This window comes from Aricia agestis, chromosome 10 (genome assembly GCF_905147365.1).
Source record: "Aricia agestis chromosome 10, ilAriAges1.1, whole genome shotgun sequence".
NCBI classification, from domain to species: Eukaryota; Metazoa; Arthropoda; class Insecta; order Lepidoptera; family Lycaenidae; genus Aricia; species Aricia agestis.
Window position 1 is genome coordinate 8406557 of NC_056415.1, and position 26693 is coordinate 8433249.

The following is a 26693-nucleotide window of genomic DNA, read 5'->3' on the forward strand; positions in this document are numbered from 1 at the left end:
GGTTTAAAATTAAATTTATTACTCGTTGAAAGCTAACTTAAAATTTCTAAGCGAATTTAGAAATGATTTAAAAACTCGATCAATGATTAAAGTCGTTATTTGTTCCTTCTCATATATTTCTCGTTTCCAATCTCAGCATTTAAGTTGAAGGTTTACTTAGGGGATCAATAGCGTTCCGCAACATTCTAGAAAATATATTTTTAAGTGGGTCAGCTAATAGAGCGATTAGGGCGTACCGCAGGGACACATTCTAGGGCCTTTTGTGTTTACCTCGATCGGGATCAAAAGAGAGGTTCATGAATATTTTTCAGTATAAACAGCCCCGGCGGATCACATAAGCCCACATTCGATCCAATTACCCGAGGGCCTCACTATCCACTCTCGGACGGTTCTTCAAATACGATCGCTCAATTTTCGTCCGTCATGTAGTGAAAGCTTTATTCGGTTTTAACGATTGATTGATAGATCTACGTTGGAATCATTTATGAAATGCATCACGTGGAATGTCCAAATATATTTTAGTTTTTTTTATTTATTCAATAATTTATAAAGTCTGAAATATAGAAACAATAGACCGAGATCTATTGTTTCTATATTTCAGACTTTAATATCTTTTCTTTAATAACTCTCTTCTTTAATATATTTTAATTTAAGATAGCTCATGTCATCAAAAGGAAACTATTAATTCCTATGGTATTGTAAAAATAATGTTAGGTAAGTATATTATATTTTGAACAATATGATGATATGCAATAAATTTATGAAAGACGTAATTTATTTAGTCACCGCCGGCCATAAGCCGGCAAAACATTTACATAAACGTAAGCCAACTTACGCGGTTTCGTATTAAAAGTAAAGCAGTAGATCTGTAAGTCTATTGCGACGGAACTGTGCAGTTATATCGTTCTGTTGCCAACATCGATATCAGATTCTTACCTTGACATACGCCCGCTCGGTATCCACTAGCTCCATCAACACTTTCCTCAGCTTATCCGCATCTGACAGGTGTCGGGACGGCGTGACGGCCGCGCTGCTGCCCGTCGGACTCGCCCGTCGCGTCTCGCTCGGTGACCGACACCAGCCCGTCACCTGCTCCGCACTCTGCCGCACACGCCCACCCCTCTATTTATGTCCAACTGTTATTCGCTACGGCCTACGATGGTACTCAGATGGTATGCATGACACGACATCAACACGACGATGATACGAATGGAGAAAATTTTAGGCGTTGCATGCAGGACTTTATAGAAGCGTTGAATATTATTGAAATGCAGTAAGACGTTTGCTAACGATTTTGTTAATCTTCATTTTTCTATAGAAGTTTGAGACGAGGTATGAAAAAACCCAACCCTCAAAATCATTAATAAACATAGTCACACTGCACGAGTAAAAGCATTGTTCCTATATCTCTTTTGAAATTAATAGGTTGTAGTATTTCATTCATATTACTACTCGATTGTTTTTAAAGTTTCAAGTCTTGTTTCTAGTAAGAGATTATAAAATGTTAACATGTAATTACAATACATCTGATATTTATTATAATAATAAAACTGACATAAAATATATAAATAATTACTAAGGATTAAAGCAGGATAATCTGTTATTAAACACTAATTATTATGTTTAACGCAGGTCAACAGCTTAAACATTCAGTTATGAATCGAGTGAATCGATTAATTAGACTTTGTGTTGTCGAGTGACGTCGTGAGACAAGCGGGTGAAGTGTACACGAGTGAGGGAAGCTGTTTAAGCGGTTTACTAAGCACCTTGAGTAGATTCTCGATCTCGAACGAGTTAGTGCGAGAGCTGACTTTGGGCGGGCCGGAGCCGCCCGCCTCGCCGTGACCGTCTGTCTCTGGACTGTATAGCTCCTTGCCTATGTAAAAACATGAAATATTAGTACACCAACAAAACATGAGTTATAAATTAGAATAAACATTATTATGTAGCTTATGAGTTTGATTGAACATGCTAATTGCACGAGCTACTGGACCAATTTTTATGTAATTGGCTGTTGACAGGAATATAATATAATGGACCATGGGGAATAAACGCTACTTTTTAGCGACGTACGGTTCCCGTAGAATTCTATCAATATGTTTAAGAAATCCAAAAACTCATCAAATTTTTTTGCACAAGTAATTGAACTGAAAAACAATATAGTAGTTATAGTCTACTTTAGACAAATATTTAATTAAACAATATTGAATTATTTAGGCTGAACCTTTTAATGAACAGATTTAAGTAGCCCCCAGAGATTGTGTAGAATTATTAACGATCTCTGCAGGTTAAATACTAATTAAGTCGAGTGGAATCTAAACAGATGGTCACGACAACTCAAGTTTCGTTATTTGAGATGTTGAATTTCAAAATTAACTCTGAAATGCTAATAGTTGATATATTTTAATGAGATGAAAATGTATTCTATGTAAAGTAGCTTTGAGTGCAGTATTTTGGATACCGAGAACGTGTGCTGAGCAAAAAAGTTGAAAAAATTCAGTTAACATTTTCATTGTGAAATGTGAAAAATGAAGTTGAAATGATGAAGTTAGAGTTATTACAATCAGCATGGTCTTGGTTGATGAGCCGGCACAATGAGTTTCGCGGCGCAGGGTGAGTAAACACCACCCGGCAGCAAACAGCCTAGAGAAAGGGTCACGACCTTTATTCCTCGACCTTTATTTGGGGGCCGCACTGAATAGTTTTGCATTCAACTTAGCTTTGAATTTTGTGACATACTCCAGAAAAAAATGTGTTACGCCTTACATAAAACAGAACTAATACCGGAACAAAAGGTGCAAAGTGGCAAAATGTTGTATAAATTGTGTTTCTCTAAATAAACAACATTTTTTCGTAATTTTTGCACCTGTAAGGATGAAAATTATTTAATATTACACTAGAAAAGCCTATCCGATAAAGGATTAAACCATGTAATATAACATGAAACCGCAGATCCCTGATATATTAAACAACAACCGATTTAACGCATTCAAAACATTATTACCAGCATTTTACTCAAAAAATCAATGAATTCGATGTAGAGTGCATGCATTAAAATGAAAAGTTGTGTTCCGATAATATGAAAATGATATTTCCTAAAAACGACAGATTGGATGCACAACATTGGGCCTTATGAAACGTCGAGTGTACAAATAGGAGGAAAATATTTTACTCTCATATTTTATTATTTCTTTCTATTTGTTTCGTCGTAAATATTCGAGCACAAGTAATCTTCGAGTCGAATAAGAGCCACGTGTCTCTTCTGTCCAATCAATTATGTACACAAAATATAGCATGTAGATATTACAGTGATCTATACATTGTATTCTGTTTTATAAAATACAGATATAAAAATAGAACGCTGTACATATTCCTAAAAAAAGGTCTATTTTTTATAATAATGTATTTGGGAAAATTGGTTGTCAAAAAAAAAATCCAATTAAATGTCAATTAATTATTTTTAATTAAATGTCAATTAAACTCTTCTCAAATGAGCATCAACCGCCAATTATATTGGCCTTAATTAGTCAATGCGCATTCTTGTTTACACCAATTATGTTTTGTGCCAGTTGGGTTGACTTTTTGAAAAAATAACATTTTAAACTTCTAATTCGGCGGCGACAAAGTAAGTTAGTTTTATATTTTATAACACAAGATATAAGTGGTAGCTTCTGGATGTTTATGTATGTTTTAATTTTATTCAAGTTTGTTTCCCCAACTCATCGATAAAACTTTTTCAATAATAAAGCTAAACAAAACTGACAAGTCTCTAAAGATTTCCCGTTTCTACAAATAAACGTAGTCGGTACTTTATACCTTGTGCCTGAACGCGGATAAATTGAACAAGGTAAAACGACTTTGTTATGTTAAAAGGAGCTGTCATAAACACAATAAAGCGAAGTAGCTATAAAACATATTGTGGCTGCACGCGCCATTACGGCTCATAATCAGTATCAAGTGTCGTAAAACAAGGTATGGTGTTGAGACGGTTAACCACATTTCGACCTTACTGTTTAGGTGATAGGGCTCATAAGGGGTACACTTCTCGACGACCGTACTGGCATGACAAGCCAATACAGCGGTATAATTGCCTCTCGAGCTAGTTGCGCTCCTAAAATAAGCCGCAGCGGTACAAAAGTGGTAATTAAGGCTGGCTTGTTGTGAATAATGACCACCGATGGCCTTATACAGACAAAGGACCGCTAGTCATTTACATTTTCAGCAAGATATAGTGGCGTTTTGTATAATTCGTGTTTAGAACCACTCCATCATCACAATCATCCGTCAAATGTTCTAGTTAGTTAGCTTTGTTAAACAATATTTAAGAATGCATCGCGCCAAACGCTAAAGTTGGTATACTGCAAAGTATGTACTTATATACTATACGTTGCTTACATAGTATGCGGTGTATAATGTATATGCTCTTAATTATTAATTCATAATAATATCATTATGACACCAAACAGGAGGACATAATATCCTTCACTTAGTTGTTATATTAATTCTTCTCTGATCAACTTATTCCATCCATCTATATATTCCATCTATTATATTACGAAAGAGCGAAAGAGCCATAAACTTATGTCGTAGAAGTGGCAAACAAACTTAATTGATAGTAGGGAGATGAACATTTTGGCAAACCAGCAACTGATATTATTATGATAAAGATCAATAATACAGGTGGATTAATATTCGTACTAAAGACCCGAGTAATATTTTTCTGGCTAACGGCCATGTTATGAGAAACGGATGGAAATGAGAAAATAGTTTGGATCCATGCCGAATTAGTAGATTCGCTATTATATAAGTACAAGACATGTTTATTAAGTTGCGATTTCGTTCAAGTTACAATCTCCAAAAGTATTCTATTATCAAAATGTTTTCTTTTACGAAACTCTTTACGATTTCCGTACTGGCAAACTTCGTAGTTCGGAATAATAAAACATACGGAATCAAGAAAACAACTTAATATTGCATGCTACTTATTTCTTCAGGTCATTAAATATACTTACCATACAACTGAAAAGTTGGGGAAAGGTACACTTAGCAGAGGGAAAAATATAAAATTTCAGTCGTATTATTGTTGTTTATAAATATATTTTACTGTAGCATTAAAACATTTCTACATATAATACGCAAAATCATTAGTTATACGAATAAACTACATGTTAAGTCTTACCATAAGTTAGCTGTATATATTTATATTTTGTAATTATAAAGTAAATTAACATTAATTAAATTATAATGACGTATCACGCACATCCTACCGCATTTAATCACGTTCCACGGATTATATTAACTGTGACAAAATGTAGTTAGGTGTGAAATATAATATTAGCAGGTAGCCTGCACTACAAGATTTATTAACGAGAAAATTAGATTTGAGGGAACGGAATAACCGAGGATGGAAGATTGAAGGTCTCTGCTGGCTTAACGTACTTATGGGGACTAAGAAAAAATCAATACGTTTACACCGCAGTTATGTCTTATAAGTAAGTTTTATTATCACTGATTACTTATGGTTTTTACACAAATATTAGTAGAGGAAATAAAAACCTTTTATAGGCGCTTCTGCAGGATATATTTTTATGTCTTATGGACTTAGATATTTGCAATTTTGGTGGCTAAACAGTAAACAAGAAATGATTATTGTTTGTGTGTCAGCAAATTATAAGTTTAAGCATCAACATTGAATCAGTTTTTATAAAAATCATTTTTATTTACGAGCATCGAATATACACTAATTTTAGACCACGGAACACTTCCAATTCGCAGGCCCACTGAAAATTATAATTACGGCTTACAATAATCCCCCAGGATTGTAATCAGTGTAACGTAAATACAAACACATACATACAGCTTACGTGTAAGCCTTCACACACATATAGCTCTGTTCGTTATGATTTAATTGAATTCTAACAAGATGATGGCTCGTTAGTTCGGGGCTTATATAAGCCCTGCCGCGGTCGGTAATTGCCGAACGGAAAACAAGCCCTAGCCTACTTTACTATGACCTAAAATTGGTATAAAAATGCGTTGGTTTCTGTTTGTTCCAAAAATGTGCTTATGCACGTTATATTCACACGTTGTATAAATATTTACGTTTCTATAAAGATTTTGGGACTTTTCACGATGCTCGTCTTTTGTCATATTATAATTTTCCCTTTTTTTGTACCCAATAAATAAATCGCCATCAATTAATATTAATCGAAAAATCTTCGCCACGTCTCAAACATCTTTAAAGGCTATTAATTAAATTCGAGATCCCTCCCCCTGATCCGTGAGGGTCTGACCGGCACAGTCGTATTGTGTATTGATTGAGGTTCCATCTTTTGTACAATTACTAATGAATTGTAGTTATTTCTAGAGCAAGAAATGAACGAGGAGTCTTTTGTGCCAATTTAATAGTAATTCCCCTCTTGTGCCGCGGCCGGCTTGGCTCCGACTTGTTTATCGATCGAGATGACCAACGATTGCGGTCCCAGTACAATCGCTACTTTACAATGTCCTTTTCAACTCTAGAATATTCCAAGTTTATGTCTAATGATGGCAAAAATTAACATTCATTATAAAATATTCAAATATGTTTCATATATATTTTTAGTTAACATTTGTCTAAATTAACAGCTCATAACCTTTATCAAACAAGTTAAGCTATAAACAACAAACAAAATTTCAAATGTCAACACTTGTACATGTGAAACGTCTTTTTTGGACCATTCATGATCCAAACGACAAGACGAGGTTGAGAAGATTGATCCATACAAGATTCATCTTCTGAAGATTTTACTGTCCAATGCAAGTTTATAGTTATTGCAAAAGCGTCAAACTATTAATGCTATTCAAAAGCTTGAGTTAACGACTTTTGAGGAACAGCCTAATGTTAATTTCTAATACTTTGTTAAGACATTTTGGGTTTTATTAATTAAGTTTGAATTTAAAAAGTTTTGATAATTCCACAGAATGGAAAAATATAATGAACTGTGATTATTACGTGATTATTAGTAATATTACCATGAGCCCTTGTGATTACAAAATATCTCGTATTTATACTGAGAAATCTATCGTCTTCATTTGAGCTTATGGTTTGATACCAGCGCCGAGATCCACTGGGATCTTAGAATGAGGTGGCCAGGCTTTTAAATATAAACCGAGACTCGGAGGATGGATATTTCGATTAAGGCCACGTTAATCTCGCTAATGATCGGGGAAGACCTACGAGGGATGTCTACTGCAACTTAAATACTAATAGAAAATCCGCTCAGACTCGGAAGCTCAACTTGCCTTTGAAATTTTAACGTCAGCGAAGGGCTTTTACGGATAGTTAGAGTCGGCCTACAGACCTATAATGTCCGTAAAATGGGACATCGAGCAATGTGGATTTAGGCCGGAAAAGTTCGTAAAATACGTCCGAAACGCAAACATCTGGCAACCCTACTGAAGGATTCGTGCTGAAGTTTTTAATCAACGTGATATATTTCTGCCCTCATTAACAGTATATACAAATGACACGGAAAATTTTTCATTTATTACGAAAATGAAAACGATGCCTTTACAATAAAAGTTTAATGATCCGTCACGGAGAAATATTAATCATTGAAAGATACAAAATAACGCGATAATAAAGCCCTTCTTACACGGTCGGTACCAAATCACATAATATGTATTACTATTAAGTACTAGGAATTAATTGGAGCCAATTCCAACAATTTGATATTCGAAGCGCAAAAGTCGGAAACAAAGGACAGAAGACAAATAGATTAACGGAAATTCGCACCAGCACAAGTCTTGTAGTTGGCTCATTGATTTATTGGCATTACTTATTTACCGCGCGTCAAGAATCAATGCCGAAGAATTGCGTCACAGTAAATTAGTACGTGACCCGTAGACACCGCTTGCAAAGCTGCTCTTTACAATTTAATAAACGGCCTAGACTGTCGATTAACCGCCTGATTTAACAGTTAAAATTACCACTAGCTATTTGACCGAGCTATGCTCGGTATTCGATGAAAATGACATTTTCTAAAAATGATTCCTAGCTAGATCGATTTATCGCCCCCGAAACCCCCTATATACTAAATTTCATGAAAATCGTTGGAGCCGATTCCGAGATCCGAATTATATAATTTATCTATACATCTATACATACATACATATAAATAAAATTGGAGTGTCTGTTTGTAATATTGAAAGAATATTTTTTTACTAGATGCATATGAATGTAGGGTACATATACCAAAACAACCTTTTTTAAAAATTTTTGTCTGTATGTCTGTCTGTCTGTCTGTCTGTTTGTTCCGGCTAATCTATGAAATGGCTGGAGCGATTTTGATGGGACTTTTTTTGGCAGATAGCTGATGTAGTAAGGAAGAACTTAGGCTACTTTTTAACCGACTTCCGAAAAGGAGGAGGATATATTTTACTTTTTTTGTATTTGTTCTCGGACATCTACGCCATTTGTGGACCGATTTTCAAAATTTAACTAAAGTTCACGCAGACGAAGTCGCGGGCAACAGCTAGTATATATATATATACAAGAATTGCTCGTTTAAAGATATAAGATATCCGTCAAGTCGTTTACTTAAAATAGTATCCAAATAGCTTGATTGCTTTTTTTTTTTTAATGAAATAAGGGGGCAAACGAGCAAACGGGTCACCTGATGGAAAGCAACATGCGTCGCCCATGGACACTCGCAGCATCAGAAGAGCTGCAAGCGCGTTGCCGGCCTTTTAAGAGGGAATAGGGTAATAGGGGAGGGTAGGGAAGGGCAGGGAATAGGGAAAGGTAGGGAAGGGAAGGGAATAGGCGGGTTCACACCAAGCGAGCAGCCGCGGCCGAGCCATGCTTGCCGAGGGCGAGGCGGACGGGCGTACACAGCAAGGTTGCCTCGCTCGAACAGCCCGAGCCGCTCAGTTGAGCACAAAGACACGATGGTACCAAAACATGTGACGTCCACACTGTGCGCGGCAAACGACTGAGGCGCCTTTGAGCATTTCAAAAAACCGACACCGCTCGGCTCGGTCGCGCGCGCGCTCGCCCGAGCGTGAGCATGCGCCCGCCTCGGGCGAACAACGTCCATGGACACCAAGCGAGCGTACGGCGCATGCCGCGCGAGGAGGACCGCGGCCGAGGCGGCTCGCTTGGTGTGGACCCGCCTAATAGGGTAGGGGATTGGGCCTCCGGTAAACTCACTCACTCGGCGAAACACAGCGCAAGTGCTGCTCTCAGTACAACGAAAAAGTATTTTAATTTAAGTGTTATTATTATATGATTTGATATTAATATTTTTATCTTAGTAGCTGTGTGTGTAAGCTATTAGCATATTGGGAAAGACGATGTGATGTCTGGCTAGTCCGGAGGGAAATCGGCGGAAGTATGTAGCTTACTAGTACATGAGTTAAAGGTCGTTTAGGTATGTAACGAAGTGTTGTACATTGGCAGAGTTGTCGATAAACCTGTCACACAATATTCTATGGTGAAGAATAAATTATGTGGAAACCAACGCACATCTCATCGGTGTTGATGACCATATACAGGTTGTAACCATCACAACAAGAACAGGGTGTTATTATCAATTTGTTTTGTTACAATATTCTGTATAAACTAAATCGTACCTAAAACGCTTACACGCTCTTGACCAGTACAATACTTTATTTTGTATCTTACTTAACTCTTGAATAAATGATTTTCTGGTAGTTTTTTTTTGTATTTTCTGTTGTATGGTAGTATTATTTATCAATGTGTTTTTGTAGTCTCTGCAACGCCTACATGGTGTGGAATGTTAAGGTGGAGTATCCAGGCCGGCACAAATATTTTGTATCGTGCAAAAACGATTTATGAATATTTTTGTAGCTATTTTGTTGTCTGTACTGTATAGTGTATACTGGTAACATTTGTACTGTATACTGGTGTCTTAAGCAGTGTGAATCTATATAGGTACGTAGACTACTATACTTACTCCAGGCCGGCGCTGGCACAATGAGTCCGGAGATCATGTCGTCGGAGATGACGGGCGGGTCGGTGGGCGGCGGCGGGCACACGAGGGAATCGATTATGTCGTCCGTGGCCGCGCGCATCGCGCCGCTCAGCTCCGGCGGCTCCGTGCGGGACGATCTACACACACCATAAATAGCTTAGCAATAAGAAAACTTTTTTTTAAAGTAAAAATGTTTTTGAAGTTATTGTTGTAGATCAACTAAACCGTAACGTATTATGCACCTACCCTCGAAAAAATTGTTTCATAGGCAGATGGCGGACCTACGCTAGTTGTTCGAGTTATTTTTAGTATGAGTCTTGTTGCAGATTTTTGCTATGACGAGTTTGACTTAACGCGACAAAATTACGTAGGACTGCCATTTACCTATGACTCAACTTCTCTGATAGTACATACCATAAACATAATTCGGAAGTCTAATTGCAAACCGACAACCACGTAATATGGATATTATAGAACCCCCATAATAATTAAAAGTCCATATAAGAATATCATTCAAATATAGGACTCATATTTGAAGTTAGAAGTAAAACGAAATAATGTAAACTAAACAAAATGTGGAAACATACGCAATACTATATTATAACATCGTAGAGAACGTTGAATACAAAATGTAAGACGTCGAAAAGATTTAGTGGTTAATAAATTAAGAGAGACACAATAAAACCGTTATGTTCGGGTGCATTTTACTACCAAGATGCGCCAATAGTCAAATATAGTATTTTACTCAAACAGACACCGAGAGCATAGATGCTGCAGAGTCAAATTTATTAATGTCGCATCTATTAGTAATAAAAATCGCCCAAGTGCGAGTTGGACTCGCGTACGAAGGGTTCCGTACAATTATAGACCAAAAATAGGAAAAAATTGTGTTTTTTCTATGGGAGCCCCCCTTAAATTTTTATTTTATTTTAAGATTATTACTAATTATTAACGTACATTTATAATTTAGAACTTTGTGAAAATTTGAAGTTCCTACCTGTAGCCATTATTGAAGTCGAGCAATAGAAGCCAAAAAATCATGTTTCCCCCTGTGTTCATTCATATGGGAGCCCCCACTAAAATATTAATTTTATTTTGTTTTTAGTACTTGTTGTTGAAGCGGCAACAGAAATACACAATCTGTGAAAATTTCAGAAGTGTAGCGATAGCGGTTCTTGAGATACAGCCTGGAGACAGACAGACAGACAGACAGACAGACGGACAGACAGACGGACAGACAGACGGACAGACAGACGAACAGACAGACGGACAGACAGACGGACAGACAGACGGACAGACAGACGGACAGACAGACGGACAGACAGACGGACAGACAGACGGACAGATAGACGGACAGACAGAGGGACAGACATCGAAGTCTCAGTAATAGGGTCCCGTTTTTACGCTTTGGGTACGGAACCCTAAAAACGAGAATAGAAATGTCTAAAATTAGTATTTTCTTTGTTAAAACACATAGTAATGGAAAATAATAAAATGTTTTTGGTAACAATATTAAAATTCTCCATGCGTTTATGTCACAAAGGTACCGAATAATTTGCTTCATGTCAACGTAAAAATTTAAGGTGCTTTTTTGGCAGATGACAGCGGAATAAACACGAGAAAAAACACTTTTCATACAGGATTTTAGTATATTTCACTAAGTTTAAAGACATTTAAGTACAGACTCGTTATGATAACATTTTTATTGCAAGTATTTCATAATACTTGCACTAAAAAAATGTTCTAAAATGCGTCTATAAAATATCTAGCCAACTATAAGATTTAAAAATCATACCCTCACAAATGTGGTTTCGTGCAAACATTTTGTTACCGAATATCTTGATATCAAATGATTTCAAAGTTCGAGTAACTTTATATTTGGAGATAGAAACCCGTTCTGCACAAAGTCTCTCGCTTTGTGTATTGAATACTAAAATATTCATGGATCTTATCAGAAATAAACTTCAAAACATCCCCGAGCTCACAAAATTTGTGTCGTATGATGTGTTCAAGATAACCATCTCGAAAAACCTACGACGTGATAAATTTGAATAAACTCAGTTCGATAAAAATTAAAATAATTTATTATTATTTCATGACATGATAATCTAAACGATTTATCTTTATAAATATAGTTTGTTAGTTGTCACATAGTACATTTTCATAGACCGATATCTAAGACGGCATTATCGTTCTACGATAAAGTCCTAGATAAAAAAAAATAGACCGATATCTAAGAGAGTTATTGGGACAAGCAACTTTGCATTGAAATTGTCCACCGTTTCCGTTAACAAGGTTTAACTGATGATCGTATGCCAGTTCTGTAAAAATATAGAGTTCACGATAACGTCTGTGAAAAACGATATTAAAATGTCGCTTCACATTTTTTGTACATTCAAATATTTACCGAACATTTTGCGTATACGTTCTGTATACGTTATCGATGCTCGGATATTTTGTGTATATTGCTGTACGACTGCCTCCGAGCCGTAACAAGGTTTAGTGGGAATTTAAAAGGCCGATACGTTGCGGATATCGGTCCAATAAACCAGCCACCTGATCGTCAAAAAACCTCCTTGTTACACGCCAAAGGAGAATTTTATCTTGCCTTTCGAGAATTCATTTAACAACGACACGATTCCCTTTCACAATCAACACTGGAATAGTACGCCTCTGCAATGGAAAACGACACTAAATGGCTTTCTAGTGTTACGGAGATTTCTTTTGATTCTAGCAGTTGTTTGTGTGCCCGTTGATCATCATCATCGTTTATCAAATGTTGACTACTCTGCCCTTATTAAGTCTTTTATTTATTAAAACGAGAGAAGATCGAGTATCAAGGAACATGACTTTTTATAATCGTTAACAAGAATAACTTTCATATTCATCGACATGCATGCTTGAGTCCCTAACAATATGCTTTATTTAATTTAATTGTTGAAGGTCAAGATCATATAATATGTATTTGGCGTTTGCAAATTATATCTCTCTATACACTAAGCGATGCCTGATATCAAATATATTATATTTGATTTCAAATTCGACACTATATTTGACGAAGGGTCTAAGTATCCACGTACAATTATATAGCATATTAGATGTTTTAGAATTCAATAGCTACCAGAAGTTGTATTGCGACAAGAGGTAAACGACGAAGTTTACGGTCGCTGCCGGAACGGAACTGAACTTACAATGGACTCGTGCTTCCTTGTCGTTTGCATCTTATCTAACTATCGCGGGTACTGCTGTCATTTGCATGCCGCTTTAGCACAACTTTTAACTTATCTTTTCAGAAACTCTCCGTGTAAATACATGCATTATATCTGTTAATATACTTCGATATGTTTTGATCTTTGGAGGTTGTTATTGAGAGAGGAATAATATTTTTCATGACTCATTTAACATTTGATTTGGGTAAGTCATTATTTTTATTAGTCGTATTAAGTAGTAGGCTATATTAAAACTGTTACGTTTAAAGAAGTAACCAAACTCGAAAGTTAACTATTTGTTAAGATCTTATGACGTAACTGAGAACTACAAAATATATTAGTAATTTCCTAAAAATTCTTACTACTTATACGATCTTCAACATATAAATAAGAAAACAATAAAGAAGTAAGAAAAAGAAGGTCGAATATTATAACAAAGGCGCTAAGCGACAATAAAAACTTATTGCACAATTTCACTTTGTGCCACAACGATTAGAGACATGTCCGTGATGTATTATGATGGAAACGGAGATGACTAAGATGAATTCTTTGCCAGGGAAATTGACGCTTTATGTTCACAATAAAAAACTTAAATGTGAAGCTGAAATGTTTATTAAAAACGAAACTACAAAAGGAACATGAAACAAAATTTATCATTAATTTCGTATTAATGAAAGCTGAGAATATCAACAGTTGAGTACAAGTTATAAGGTTCAAGAATAATTACTCAAGACGTATTTTACTTGTTTGAAATCCGCTACTTTTTAGTCACAAGGCTAACTTCAGTTTAAATGTCTTTTCATTACACCGTCCCCGACGTGGAAAATATTACAATGTTAATCAGCGTTTCAAGTGCTTTAAACTGCCGGTTGTAATTTCAGCGATTTCTTGTTGTAATTACTGGACAATTAACGTTCGAAGAACGCTAAATATAGGTTAAATCTTTACTTTATATATTCATTAATTTAATGCTTTATGCGTATACTAATATTATAATATTAGTATACGCATAAAGCGCACATTTACTCTTTACATTTTGAAATAAAAATATAAGGATAGCTGTTCAAGTAAAAACAACAAGCGGATATTGCATAAACGTTGTCTAAAAATGTAGTTTTTATTTCGTTATTAACTTGCAAAACTATGGTAATACAAAACAGCTCGGCAGCGCGACTAATACCATTCTGATTGAGATATATTATGTCACTAACTACATTATAATCTAAAACTGTTTACTCTGTTGTTCATTCGCTGCTAATTACTGTTAAATTAGCTTATTAGCAAATATTTGCTAACAATCAAACGCTATAATTGAGTCAATGATGAATTTTAGACATCGAGCGAAAAAATCAAGTCAAATAGGGACGTTTGATTAGTTGACATACAAAAAACGAGGTGGGCACTGGGCAGGGAGCTCGACTCACCGAAATGGCGTGTGACGACGTCCTAGTGACGTAACGGCGCCGCGAGCGTTAACGTGCGCCCGATAGAAAAGCTCGGGGATATTAATTGACGCGACGCATGGTGTCGAGAGCGTCGTTGCGGCTCACAATGGGCGCGGCGAGAGGTGTCAGGAGGCCGAAGGCCGAAGGCGAGGGAGTATGTAGGTCGCACCGAGCGCTTCAGTAAACTTGTCGCGGCCGAAAGGTCAGGTGTATGAGGGCGGGAAATGCCGATGACGGTTTCCCACCCTGCCTCCGCACGGGCGGAATACGGACTTCCGTTTTAGACCTCTCACCTCACATTCTATTTCTGACTCGCTACAAAAATTCCGTGCGGGCAGGATTCATGCCGGGCATACCTTTCCTGTATAGGCGCGCGTTCGCCAGCCGGATACGGAATTGTGCTACGGCGTAGGCAGATACGGAACAAATAAAAAGTGCTCGTAGCAGTGCTATGCCGCTACGTAGCTCCGGTGCTACGAGCTACGCGATTCCTTGGGATTGTCGAAATAATTAAAAATTGTCAGACAAGAAGACTTTTTGAGTCCTAATTGTATAGCTCATTTGATGTGTAGCTGTGGTTGATGATTGCGGTTAAACAAAAAATCGCAGTGTGGTAAAAATGTTACACATAAAAATTTAATGAAAATAGTTTACACTATGTAGCGTTAAAAATTGATGTTGCGCGTCAAGCCTAAAATATTCGGCTATTATTTTAATTAAAATTTCCAATAAAATGGATTTATTTTTTGTGGAGTTTTTATTAATCTTTCGGGAATATAGCATTTTTAGTGACACTGAATGACCGCTGTCATTAAAAATTCGTTACAATAATACTATAATGCAAAACAAATAAAACAATTTTGCACAACGTTTTTAAATCAAGGGGTTTATCTACAAACATTAGAACCTCAAACGTTTAAACTTTGTGTTGTTCGAATTGTTTCAAGGATTTATAAAGCACCAATAAATCCAATTTAGAAAATAAACGTCTGTGACCGACTTCGCAGTTCCGTCCCATTTTCTCCGTCCGCGTCACTTTATAACGAACCCGCCTCTGTTGCAAATTAAGTGAATCGCAAAACGAACGCGAAACGAAGCGATTAATGAGATATAGTTTTAATTCGGAAGTCCGGCTGCGGGATTGTAGCTCAAAGGATAAATTAAAAGTAGTGATTATTTCTATTTCGTTAATGTCTAGAAATGCGACGAATTAAATTGCAATGCGATTTCATTTGAGTACTCGGTCGGTCGTATTACTTTATGAAACTCGAGACTGTTACTGTAATTTACTACGTATTGTTTTTTTTAACTATTTTTTTTCATTAAAATTATCTGAGTTGATGTCAAATTACAGTGATACTCAAAATTCTTGCTTTAACTCTCTACTGGAGTTTTAACTCAGTAAATTACCGTGTTGCAAAATTTGAATGTGGAAGAAAATGAAATTATGCTTTACACATTAAGTAAAATATAATTAAATATTCCGCTCAAATGGCTGAAAGACGTGAGCGCTTGTACATTAAAGAAGTCTCCTAATTTATTCGCAGGATGATGTAACGTACAACTCTCGTGAATTATGTGTGTACTGTGATGCATAAAAATGGAAAAGGCGACCGGATTAACATTTTACATCTGAATATTCCTTTTTATTAAATTTGTGCCTTTTATTCTATTGTGAGGAAAGTTTTTATCCACCATTTGTTAATTTCTTTTCGTACGAAAAAGTTATCAAAATCCTTTTATTAAAAAAGATATCATTTATAAATCACTAATTACACTTAGGGCCTGTTTCACCACTTCCTGATAAGGCTATCCACCAATTAACTTGACAGATCAAGTATGGAGAATCTGTCAAAAGTTGTGAATAGCCAATAGGCTATTAGGCACTTTATCAGAATGTGGTGAAACAGGTCCTTAAACTCCTGACTATGTTAAGTAGAAACCAACTATAACTAAAATTTGGTTGGTTATTCCGTATATTCCTCGGCTACGCTTATAGCTATACAACCCACTTCTACAAAGCCTGGTGTCGAATCAAAGGATTATGTGTTGGAACCTCACAAGGTCCGATAGTTATATTCGTCGTTGACGTCATATTCAATTTCGGCAGTCGAAGCCCGCGTATGCCGAATAATTCTCCCATTTGTCAGATGAAAGACATTATATAAATAGACATCTGACATTGTGTTGTGTATTCTAACCTCATCTTATACCCTTTACACCTGTGTAGTTATACGTTTACAAATGTATAGCTAAAGAGAATGTCTCGAGGTATAAAGAAGAAAAATAAAAGAAAAATAATTATTAGAGAGTAGTGAAAGCCTTGAATAATTATACATTGAGCGGTATTTATTCGAGCAGAGTTTCACCTTACACGTCTCAAAGTTATTTACAGAATGAATCAATAATGCAATATGGCTGGCTTTTATACCATTTTACACAAAAGAAACGAACTTCCGTTAACAATTTAAATAGAGTAAAATAATCAAAAATGGCTAAGAATAAGTTAAATACATAATTCTAAATATTAATTAATGTACTTCCCACATTTAAGATAATTATTTACTTTAAAAAAAAAAAACAAAATTCAAATTCTTTATTAAGCATACAATAATATACAATAGTATAAAAGCTAGGTAGCGTACATCACGTCGTCTAATCCCATGCTAAGTAAAAACTTGTGTTATGGCAATCAGACAACAGATGCACGCCGAACAATTTTATCCTAATATATATTATTTACACATTCACACACACAATCACACTACACTTTATCACGTAAAGTCTCTTTCGGCGACGTGATGCGCGCTTCGTTTGGGAGCCTCCCCCGGAACCTCCGGTAAACTACACCGGCGGGCCAGAACTCCTCCACCTCGAAGATGGATAAAACTTGAGTCGGCACTCTCACCACAAAGGAACTGAAATTCACTTTGTGGCGAGAGTGCAGACGTTCCACCCTCAAGGTGTAGGTGGTCTTCTCGCGGATGTAGTTTACGACGTCTTTGACCGTCATGGACCAGTGCAGGCGCGACACGTAGAGCGGCGTCGCGGGCACCTCGCTCCGCAGACGCAGCTCGGGCACACAAGGTGCGGTGCCACGGTGGTTGAGGACGGTGGGCTTCCCCTTCTTCCTCCTCTCCACCAGAACGAAGCCCTTTTCATCGCACCTCCTGCTCTCGTCCCTGTCGAGTCGAAGATGTTCAGCCTTGCGGCCCTCCTTTGCACCCCTCGCCTTTGCCCGCGGGGGTGGTGGTGGTTTTTCGCTTGAGTCGATGGCCTCAATTTCGTGTCGACGTCATGCGGTGACGCGGACGGCGAGCTGACGGCGGCGGCTGTTGCTGACCCACTTGATTTTGCTGACGTGCAAAACGGCGAGTCGCGCTGAGCTCCGCGACGCATATTTATCGAGTCGATCGGATGCTCGGGTGACCTACATAATGAATTATTAGTTTTTAATTGTAATAATTCACTACGTAACTCACTGATGGTGGATTCCGAGGCATCCAATCTACCTCGCATCTTGTCCAGCTCTGCCCTCATGATGTTGAACTTCTGGCGCAGGCTGGAGACGTTGACGTGGTCCGTCGATGCCGCCGGCAGTTTGTGGAGCTGCTTGGCCACAAACACCGGCAATTCCGCAGGATTAGTCTCCTTGAGCAGGGAGATGATGTCCTGCAAGCTTCGTTCGCTTCCGTCTCTCCTCCGGGACGTCATATTCTGCGCTGTCTTCCCGAGCGCTTCGTACAGCACGAGCCTGCCCTTGCAGATCTCCTCGTTGGTGTAGGTGGACCTGCATTCTTCTGCCATCTTCGTCCATGGTGTTGACGACGTGTTGTACGAACGCCAGCAGCTCGTTGGATACGAGTGGCATGGTGTCGGTGCAGCGGCTGTGAGCCGCACGACTCGCGAGCGAAATATTAATTAATTGTATTAATATTTGCTACGTGTGTTGCTGAGCGGTGCGCGACCGTTCGCTACCGCGATCAAAACAACATAAATATGAGAAGAGGAAGTTATAATATATAACTATTTGTCGAACTCAAGTACCTTACTTATTACTATTTAAAATATAATAATCACTTATTAAAATTATGTATAGTGACTAACATAATATACCGATTTAAATAAATAAATATAATATCATATAGCTTGTCCATTCATATCCGCTAAAATAATATAATATGAATTCCATACTAAATGCTAAAGTAAATGCTAAAGTTTGTTTGTTTCTATTTCTGTTACCTCTTTACGCTAAAACCGCTGAACTGAACACAAAAATGAAGAAATGATTTTGACGTTTGATACGGAGATACCTTGAGTCCCGGGTAAGGACATAGTTGATAGTTTTTATCCCAGAAAAATGTACGGTTAGTAATAAGAATCTATTACGTATTACGGGCGTTATTTAATAACAAAATTAAATATTAATATAATAATAAAAAGGAGGAAAAATACTATTAAAGAATAATAAAAAAGAATAATAATACTTGATAATGATTTGTTAATAATAATTTCTTAACATAGTGGAAAAGGTGCACGAACAATAATTGTTTTTTATTAGTGTTCAACATGAAGTTCCACCGAGAACCGACAGTACAATCAATCACATATAAAAAAATAATAACCAAAAGATATTGCTGCGATTTAATAGCATCAGGAACTAGAAAATTCTTACCTCATCATCATGACCAGGGACAGCTCCTCCTGCAGGACGCTCTCCAAATACATCATATCCAGGTCAGAGACGATCGCTCCATTAATCACCATTATCTCATCCCCTTTGATGATACCTGCCATCAATGAAAATACATTACAAAGTCTAAAAGGGGAAAATGCCTATTCACTGTAAAAACATGTTTTGCACCGCTTAGCTTATAACGTTACCCCTAATTCTGATGTTCAGTTAATTTTGCGAGGTATAATAGTCTGTTAATCATTCTGAAACTAAAATAACGATTCCAAAAGTTTTCTAAAACGGGGTAGTGTTTGAGTTTGAGCTAAGCGAGGGATCGTAATAAAAGTCTGTTTACACGACGTAAAAACAATACGGACAGTGATGCTTCGGTTTCGCTTATATTGCGCAACTTTCTGTACGTAATTGCATGACATTGGACATTTTTAGGTTTCATTTTTCAAGTGTTCGTGTCCCACTTTTGTTGTGCTCATACACAATAATGTTAATCAATTTACAACTATGTATTTATTATTTGCCGATGCGTTAACAGCGAAGTATTATTCTCATATACAATATGTCAAATAACCACTGTGACTTTTGGAGTTCTGCACAATTGGAACTCGTTTCATGTTTTTTGCTATATACCAGAATACTATTTCGTACTTTTATATGAAACGGGTTGGATCAACCAAGAAATAAGCTGCATTGACGTTGCATTAGAATAGTAAAATCCGGTCTACTGATCTTATCAAAATATTGTTTATTTAGTGCAATCACACATATATAAAGTTTTTTCTAAACAATAATTATTATTCTAAATGAAATGTTCAACAGGGTGTTTTTCCACACTTTCGAGTCCCATTAAAAATCAATTGCAGCAAATTGTCACCATCGTAATAAGTGTGACCTGCGTTTGATGAACTTCTACAAGAGCCGCTCGAAATGAGCTAAACTCTTCTACAGTTTCAAATAGAATGCTCCAAAGAGCTAAGTGGAGTACGGAAAGTTCGGAAACTTGGTTATTTATTATTTTATTACGAAGGTTTCCTCGGACATATTTATTTTTAAATCAATGCTTGATGTTGCATTTGAAAAGCGACTTTGCCGGCACATACTTATATTCCTATTTCCATAAATTAAACAAGCCTCTTATCAGATGACGCATTGTTTTCAAATAAAAATAATCTGGAACCTTGGAGACAAAATATAATAAAAGAGGCTTAGATTTATTAACTACATTGTTCAAGCGTATATTTTGTCCGTCGTAGGAATATCAGTGAAAACAAAGCTATTCGACCTGCTGATTAAGCATATAATGTATGGATACCTAATTAGGTTACGACAATAATTATAATATTTCCACGCACAGTAGGTATAATAATCACATTATCTTCTGTTATATACGAGTATAGCTGCTACGTTGTGTTTGCGAAATCAGAGATTTTTGCCTATTATTATGGTCCCAATTAGGACTATGTCCTATTTTCGCTGCCTATAACTAAGCAATGGAACAAACGTCTTTTAATTACGTGTCACGGGAAAATAAAGATTTACTCAAGATTTCTAAATTATACAAGCTGTTAAATATGACAAGATTATAAACGCTTCGGTGTTCCTTAGAAAAAGGAAACATTTTAAAAATTATTTAATACAGACACTTCCCTTGATAAGAAGCAGGCGGCAGTCTCTGTGAGGAAAGAAGTAAAATATTGGTTTTACATTATACTTTATGTATTCTTGTTTTGCTAAACAATTTTCTCGGAGAAATTGCAGGCTTGTGAACGTTTAACTTTGTCTTGTCTCGGTGTTGAAACTTGTAATTTGTGATTTGTCAACCGCGAGAAGTTGTTTCGAGAATAATACTTTGCTTCTGTACGGCTTACTGTTTCTTTTGTGGTAATTTTATTTCAGTCCTGTGATACGACTTTGTAGGATATCATTTACCATATACAAGTGAATTTTTTTATGAATTTCGTAATATTATTTTAAAGTGAAATTCTAAATTTAGCCTAAACTATTTACATAAAGTGTCAACAATTTATTAGTTACAATACATAATATTATATACATTGTACAGGATATACACGAAACATTAAATATTATTATGATAGGTGTTAAAACAGACGAGGGTACGAATCGCAACGTTTTAATTACCGGCACCTGTTAATAATAATAATTATTATGGACACTTACAAAGACTAATGGGCTATCCTCATTTTATAATAATAAAACCTAACTGCGATGTACCCAGTGTTAATTTTACCACGACGAATTTGATATATTTGAAATCAGCATCAGCTAAGCTTCTTGTACGAACCATGTATGTGTGAACGTGTGAGTGTCAGCAGTTTTGTGTCTGGAAGTTGACATATGTAAGAGACGAAGTGCAGTCACTGCGTGAGGCCTTGTCAGTATGAGTGTTAGTTTCGGGATAATAAAATGACAAGTGTATCCAATATTTGTCTTACTATTGCAACCCGGAGACTTAGTATGAGTGATTGGAGATGCATGCTTTAACTAGAAAGGGTACAAAACACAACATACTATCAGAGAAGTTGATTCATGGGCAGATGGCGGACTTACGTATTTTGGTTGCGTTATGTCAAACCCAGCCGACAGAACCTTAAGTTGAAATAATCCAGAGTAAACAGAAGTAACGAGTAGATTGATTCAGAAAAGATCGAAATTTATATGTTTGACGTAGTAGGTATGTCATATTGGCCGGCGCGCGCCATACTAAATGCATTATTCAGCATTGTGAAACATGTCAAAAGTGACACGCGCGCCCAACTCGCATATATTCGCCCATTTGTTTGAAGTCGAAGTACTCCTTATAGTATAGTATTAGTTCTGTCTACTCTGCATAATCCAACCAATTTACCTTGGTCCGTCAACTGTCTATGAATAAATTTCTTCGATGGTACATCCCACTTACCGTTTTGCATGGCGACGCTCTTATCCTCGACGCGGCTGACGTAGCAGCACAGCTCGTCCTGTCGCTCGGCGTTCTCGATCAGCTCGGCCTCCACACTGAAGCCCCACATGTGCTCCAACGTCGTCCGCTGCAGCTCCACCTGGTAGAGGATCTTCGCGCAGACTTCGACCACCTCGTGAGTGTGGAGCTACGCAAACATACGGCGTGAATTTTGATACTCCCTCTATCTTAGGCATCCATTACACGCTCATGCAAGCGACAGTCAATTCCGTCAACCATAAATTATGTTTGACTGATGATGACTGATGGACTGGCGAATGGTATTAGACGGTCACTCAATTTTCTTCAGTTTTATGTCAGTCAAAGCCAAAATTTTCAAAGGTATACGTTTCTAATTTTTTTCCTATTTTGTCAGATGTGACAACACTCACTCAAAATTCGTGACTGATGGTTGCATGAAGCAAAAATCAAGATATCCAGATTTTCGTCAATAAACTTCATGCAACCGTCTGTCACGCTCTTACACGGTACGAGTAGGTTATCCATCAGTTACAGCCATGACTGTGGTAAAACTGACAGCAAAACCTACCGTGTAATGGATGCCTTAGAGTTAATTCAGACCAATTCGAAGCGTAGACGTCATCTAACGCAATTTAAATCTGTCAAATCCATACAAATTTAGAAATGCATCTACGCGTCACGTTGCGGTCTGAATTTACCCTTAGCTCGGGCGCGCACTAGCGGGCAGGCCGCGGCGGCCATCGAAAGTATGGTGTGGCCGCAGGTCGCCGTGCGGCCAGGTGCGCGTGGTCTATGGCGGTTTAATACTAAGATATATATCTCGATGGCCACCGCGGCCTGGTCGCCGCGGTTTGGCCGCTAGTGTGCGCCCGGGCTTAGACTACCCTATGATTATAATAATTATTAGTGAGTAGTCTAACAGAGGATGGCTTTTACTCAGTAAAAGTGTTTCACTAGCTAGCTAATAGAACATTTAAAGGTCTAAAAATTGTAGCACTATACTTATAGTACAAATATAAAGTGTCCTAAACAAAATTTTATATAATAGTGAGTCCCGGCAAATGTTGTTTTGCCATATAAAGTATTTCTATTTTATTGAAGTGACTGAATGACATAAGAAAATTCAATTGTGAATCCCATCTCTCTAAATAAGAATTACGTGAGATCATTTATTTTTTTAAACATGCACTCGGTAAAATCTAAACTGTACAAAAAAATGCGCTTCGAGGAAATGTAACAATGTTTATCTATCGTATTTTTAACTTCCATCTCTTTGTGAATAGACGAAAGACAGCTTAATTACAATTTCAAATTCTTTGTTAAGCTGATTAAATAAAAGTCGCCCCACAAAAGTAGTACGAAAAGTCAATTAATACTGGCCCGACAAATATTTGAAAAAATCTTTCAAAGACGAAACCGCTTTAATAAGAGAATAGGTCACTAAAAGTTGAACATCAAAGGCTTTATGTATTTGCAATACTTTTGGGCTGTCATTAAACTTTTGAGACTAAAATTAAATCTTGGTTTGACTAAATAACGCTATTGTTATATTTTGAGTGATTGCGAAATGTATAATATTTTACATTAGTAAACTACGATTTTACGCAAAGAAATGGCAAATGAAAGCGCCTAGCTTCTGGACGCAATGTTTGGAGATCTAAGACTCCGATGTTATAGCAAATCTCTTGAACAAAGCGCGTGCTTTCTGGACAAGGTTTTAACGTTATTCATACTCTATACTCAATCAGAATATATGAGATCGTAGTATTTGAATGTATCCATACTAATATTATAAATGCGAAAGTGTGTATGTCTGTCTGTCTGTTACCTCTTCACGCCCAAACAGCTGAACCGATTTAGCTGAAATTTGGCATGTAGATACTTTGAGTGGAAAAGGATATAGGATACTTTTTATCTCGGAAAAATGTACGGTTCCCGCAAGATAAACGAGTTTTGGCGCAACGGAGTTGCGGGCGTCATCTAGTATAAAATATTCGCCACTCAATACCTTCACAAACGTTCGACGTAGCCACTTTAGCGTATATATTTAAACAAAGTTTTAGAGAGGCAGCCTCGACGTTGAAAAGGTTCGTCCTTAATTCAATTCAGATTGGAGTCTTGTTTACTATATACGTTTGAAAAACGAATGGAATATTCATTATATAGATCCACTCTTATCCTTACTTTATATTATAATATGATTCGTAGGCAAGTCTACAGAAAACGAATATTATGAATTATGATCTCTATTCTATATCAAACTAAGTTCCAACACATAAACCTGCACAACACATAACTCAGTTACATTACACACAGCAAAACTCAACCCTTAAAAACCTCTTTGCTTAAAGCAACTTACGTATGTCTCAATTAGATCGCCCCGGTGCGGCACGAAGTAATTATGGTCTTCCATGTCGCGGCGTTTCTTCACCCGCACGAAGTGTTCTAGAGGGTTGAGTGAGCGCCGCGCGCAGGCCGCCGCTAGGAATTCTTCGACTGACATTCCCTCGCGAACCCCCACGGTCGCCGTGGTGCCTTCAGGTAGCGACACTCGTACCGCCGCCTCCCCCTCCTCGCGAGACATCTAAACACGTAATTGTAACATTTTCTAAGGAATTTGCGTAACGAAACCACGCAAATTAAATTCTTTTGTTTGATTAAAGTAAGCTTTCTACCCCTTACATTCTATGAGCTGAGATTCGTTTGCGGTTTTGTATTTCTATGGCAAAAAATGTGTGCTACCGTTATTAATTGGGTTTTCGATTAATTTCCTCATTTCCAATTAATTAAGAATGTAAACAAAATAAAGCCATATTACTGCACGTTTGCGGTTAGAATGTAAACGAATAAAGTTGAAAATAAATTAGGGTGAGGCAATTAGGTCGTAGAGGGTTCCGCACTCCGCAGTCACGCTGACAACGAAAATTCTTATCTTCTAACAAACCCATGAATTACTGCATAATCGAATTCGTTTTTGCCGCGAATTTCTAATAACTAAAGGGTTTTGCGGCTAGATAAGGGTAAAATTTTGTAACATTCGGCGAGGGATTAATAAGTCATTATGTAACTTTGAAACTAGAGAGTAAATGTAACGTAGTGCAAACTATTTAATAATGGATAATATATATTTTTATTTATTCATTCTAATTTCGATTTAGTTTTATTAAAATATCTAATCAGTCAAACCGCATTAGCCAATCCTGTAATTAGCTTTCACTTTAAAATTATCATAGAAGGTTAAGAAATTCCTTACAAAACTTAATATTCTCGACAAAAGAAGCAAAGTTAATCATAATTAGCTGATTTTCCAGGGGCTCCTCGCCTAACCTCTCGCAATTTGTTCCGGCAGGGGTGAATGTGTAATGACAGGCCGTTAGCTGGGGACTAATAGACGCTTGTCGTGCCGGCGGACATAAGAACTCCTTTTAAACAGATCACAAAAGGAAAATCGCATTTTCAAACGTCGAGTGTCGTCGAGTTCGTGTTTACGAAAATATTAAGATCGGTTAAATTTCACCCGAAATGTTTTTAAAGTTATTCTTTTATATTTAGATTGTATTTGTTCACACTTCTCTTTCGGCTGATAAATTTCGGCGAGCGAAATAAATACCTCGAAACAAAATATCATCGACGATGATTCCCTTCGAGAAATAAATGTATTTTTCATTCTGGAGCGAAATATTTAATCCGACGTTAATCTTCGCGATGTTGTTTAAAACATCGAAACCGTCACGTTTTCCGGGAGCTTAAATAGAAATTCCGAACGAACAGTAATCCGTGCACATTCGATTTGTCGTCCGGGTCTAATAAAACTCGGCGTAGAACTGATTAAATCAGCAGCAGAGTCGTAAATAACATCTAATTACGAGCGTTGGCTGGACAAGCCCGAAATTACTGAGAAACAGGAGGGTGAAAATGAATAAAAACTCTATTATGCTGTACTTTTTCATGGCTTTTTGCTGCTGGCGCACCGTGTAAGCGGCCAATTAGTGTGCGTTGCCAATCTTACACACATGTCGTGAATTATATTTTAAAATATTCCTACCAAGCTAATTCTTTGAGGATTTTATAAGCCTTTGTTTTGATTTGGATAGATTCATATTGTATACTTACACAATATTTTGTACTATTATCGAAATTTATGGAATACAGTGTTGTTAAGTAATCGATTTTTTTACTCTATTTTCAGTTGTCCAGAAAAATCTCTTCCGTGACTTGCAGATTGTTACTAAAAAATCTTCGTTTATCCGGTGTTTAGATTTTTCGCGAGACTCACCCCTCTTGAAATTTGATTTATGGCCAGAGCATTTTTCTTTTCCAGTTGTAGAAAGTCCAGCCAGTTTTATTAATCGCATGCTCGCTGCCTTATTTGTCTTTTCTTTTCATAAATAAAAAAAAATGTACGTGAAAATCTTTTCTGCTCCTTTCTCG

At 36.9% G+C, this 26693-nt stretch overlaps 1 protein-coding gene across 8 annotated transcripts in view; it reads right to left on the reverse strand.

Moving 5' to 3' along the window:
• Positions 1-26693, reverse strand: part of LOC121731312 — a 160148-nt gene that overhangs the window by 12871 nt on the left and 120584 nt on the right. For 4 of the 8 annotated variants that reach the window (XM_042120700.1, XM_042120699.1, XM_042120698.1 and 1 more), the window contains 6 exons: positions 24622-24846; positions 22242-22428; positions 19307-19421; positions 9960-10114; positions 1767-1876; positions 937-1101 (listed from right to left, as the gene is read on the reverse strand). In XM_042120700.1, the coding sequence (XP_041976634.1) occupies positions 937-1101; positions 1767-1876; positions 9960-10114; positions 19307-19421; positions 22242-22428; positions 24622-24846 (957 nt within the window). Of the gene's footprint in view, positions 1-936; positions 1123-1766; positions 1877-9959; positions 10115-19306; positions 19422-22241; positions 22429-24621; positions 24847-26693 lie in introns of all 8 variants that reach the window. The other 4 variants (XM_042120697.1, XM_042120695.1, XM_042120696.1 and 1 more) reach the window with 1 other exon arrangement.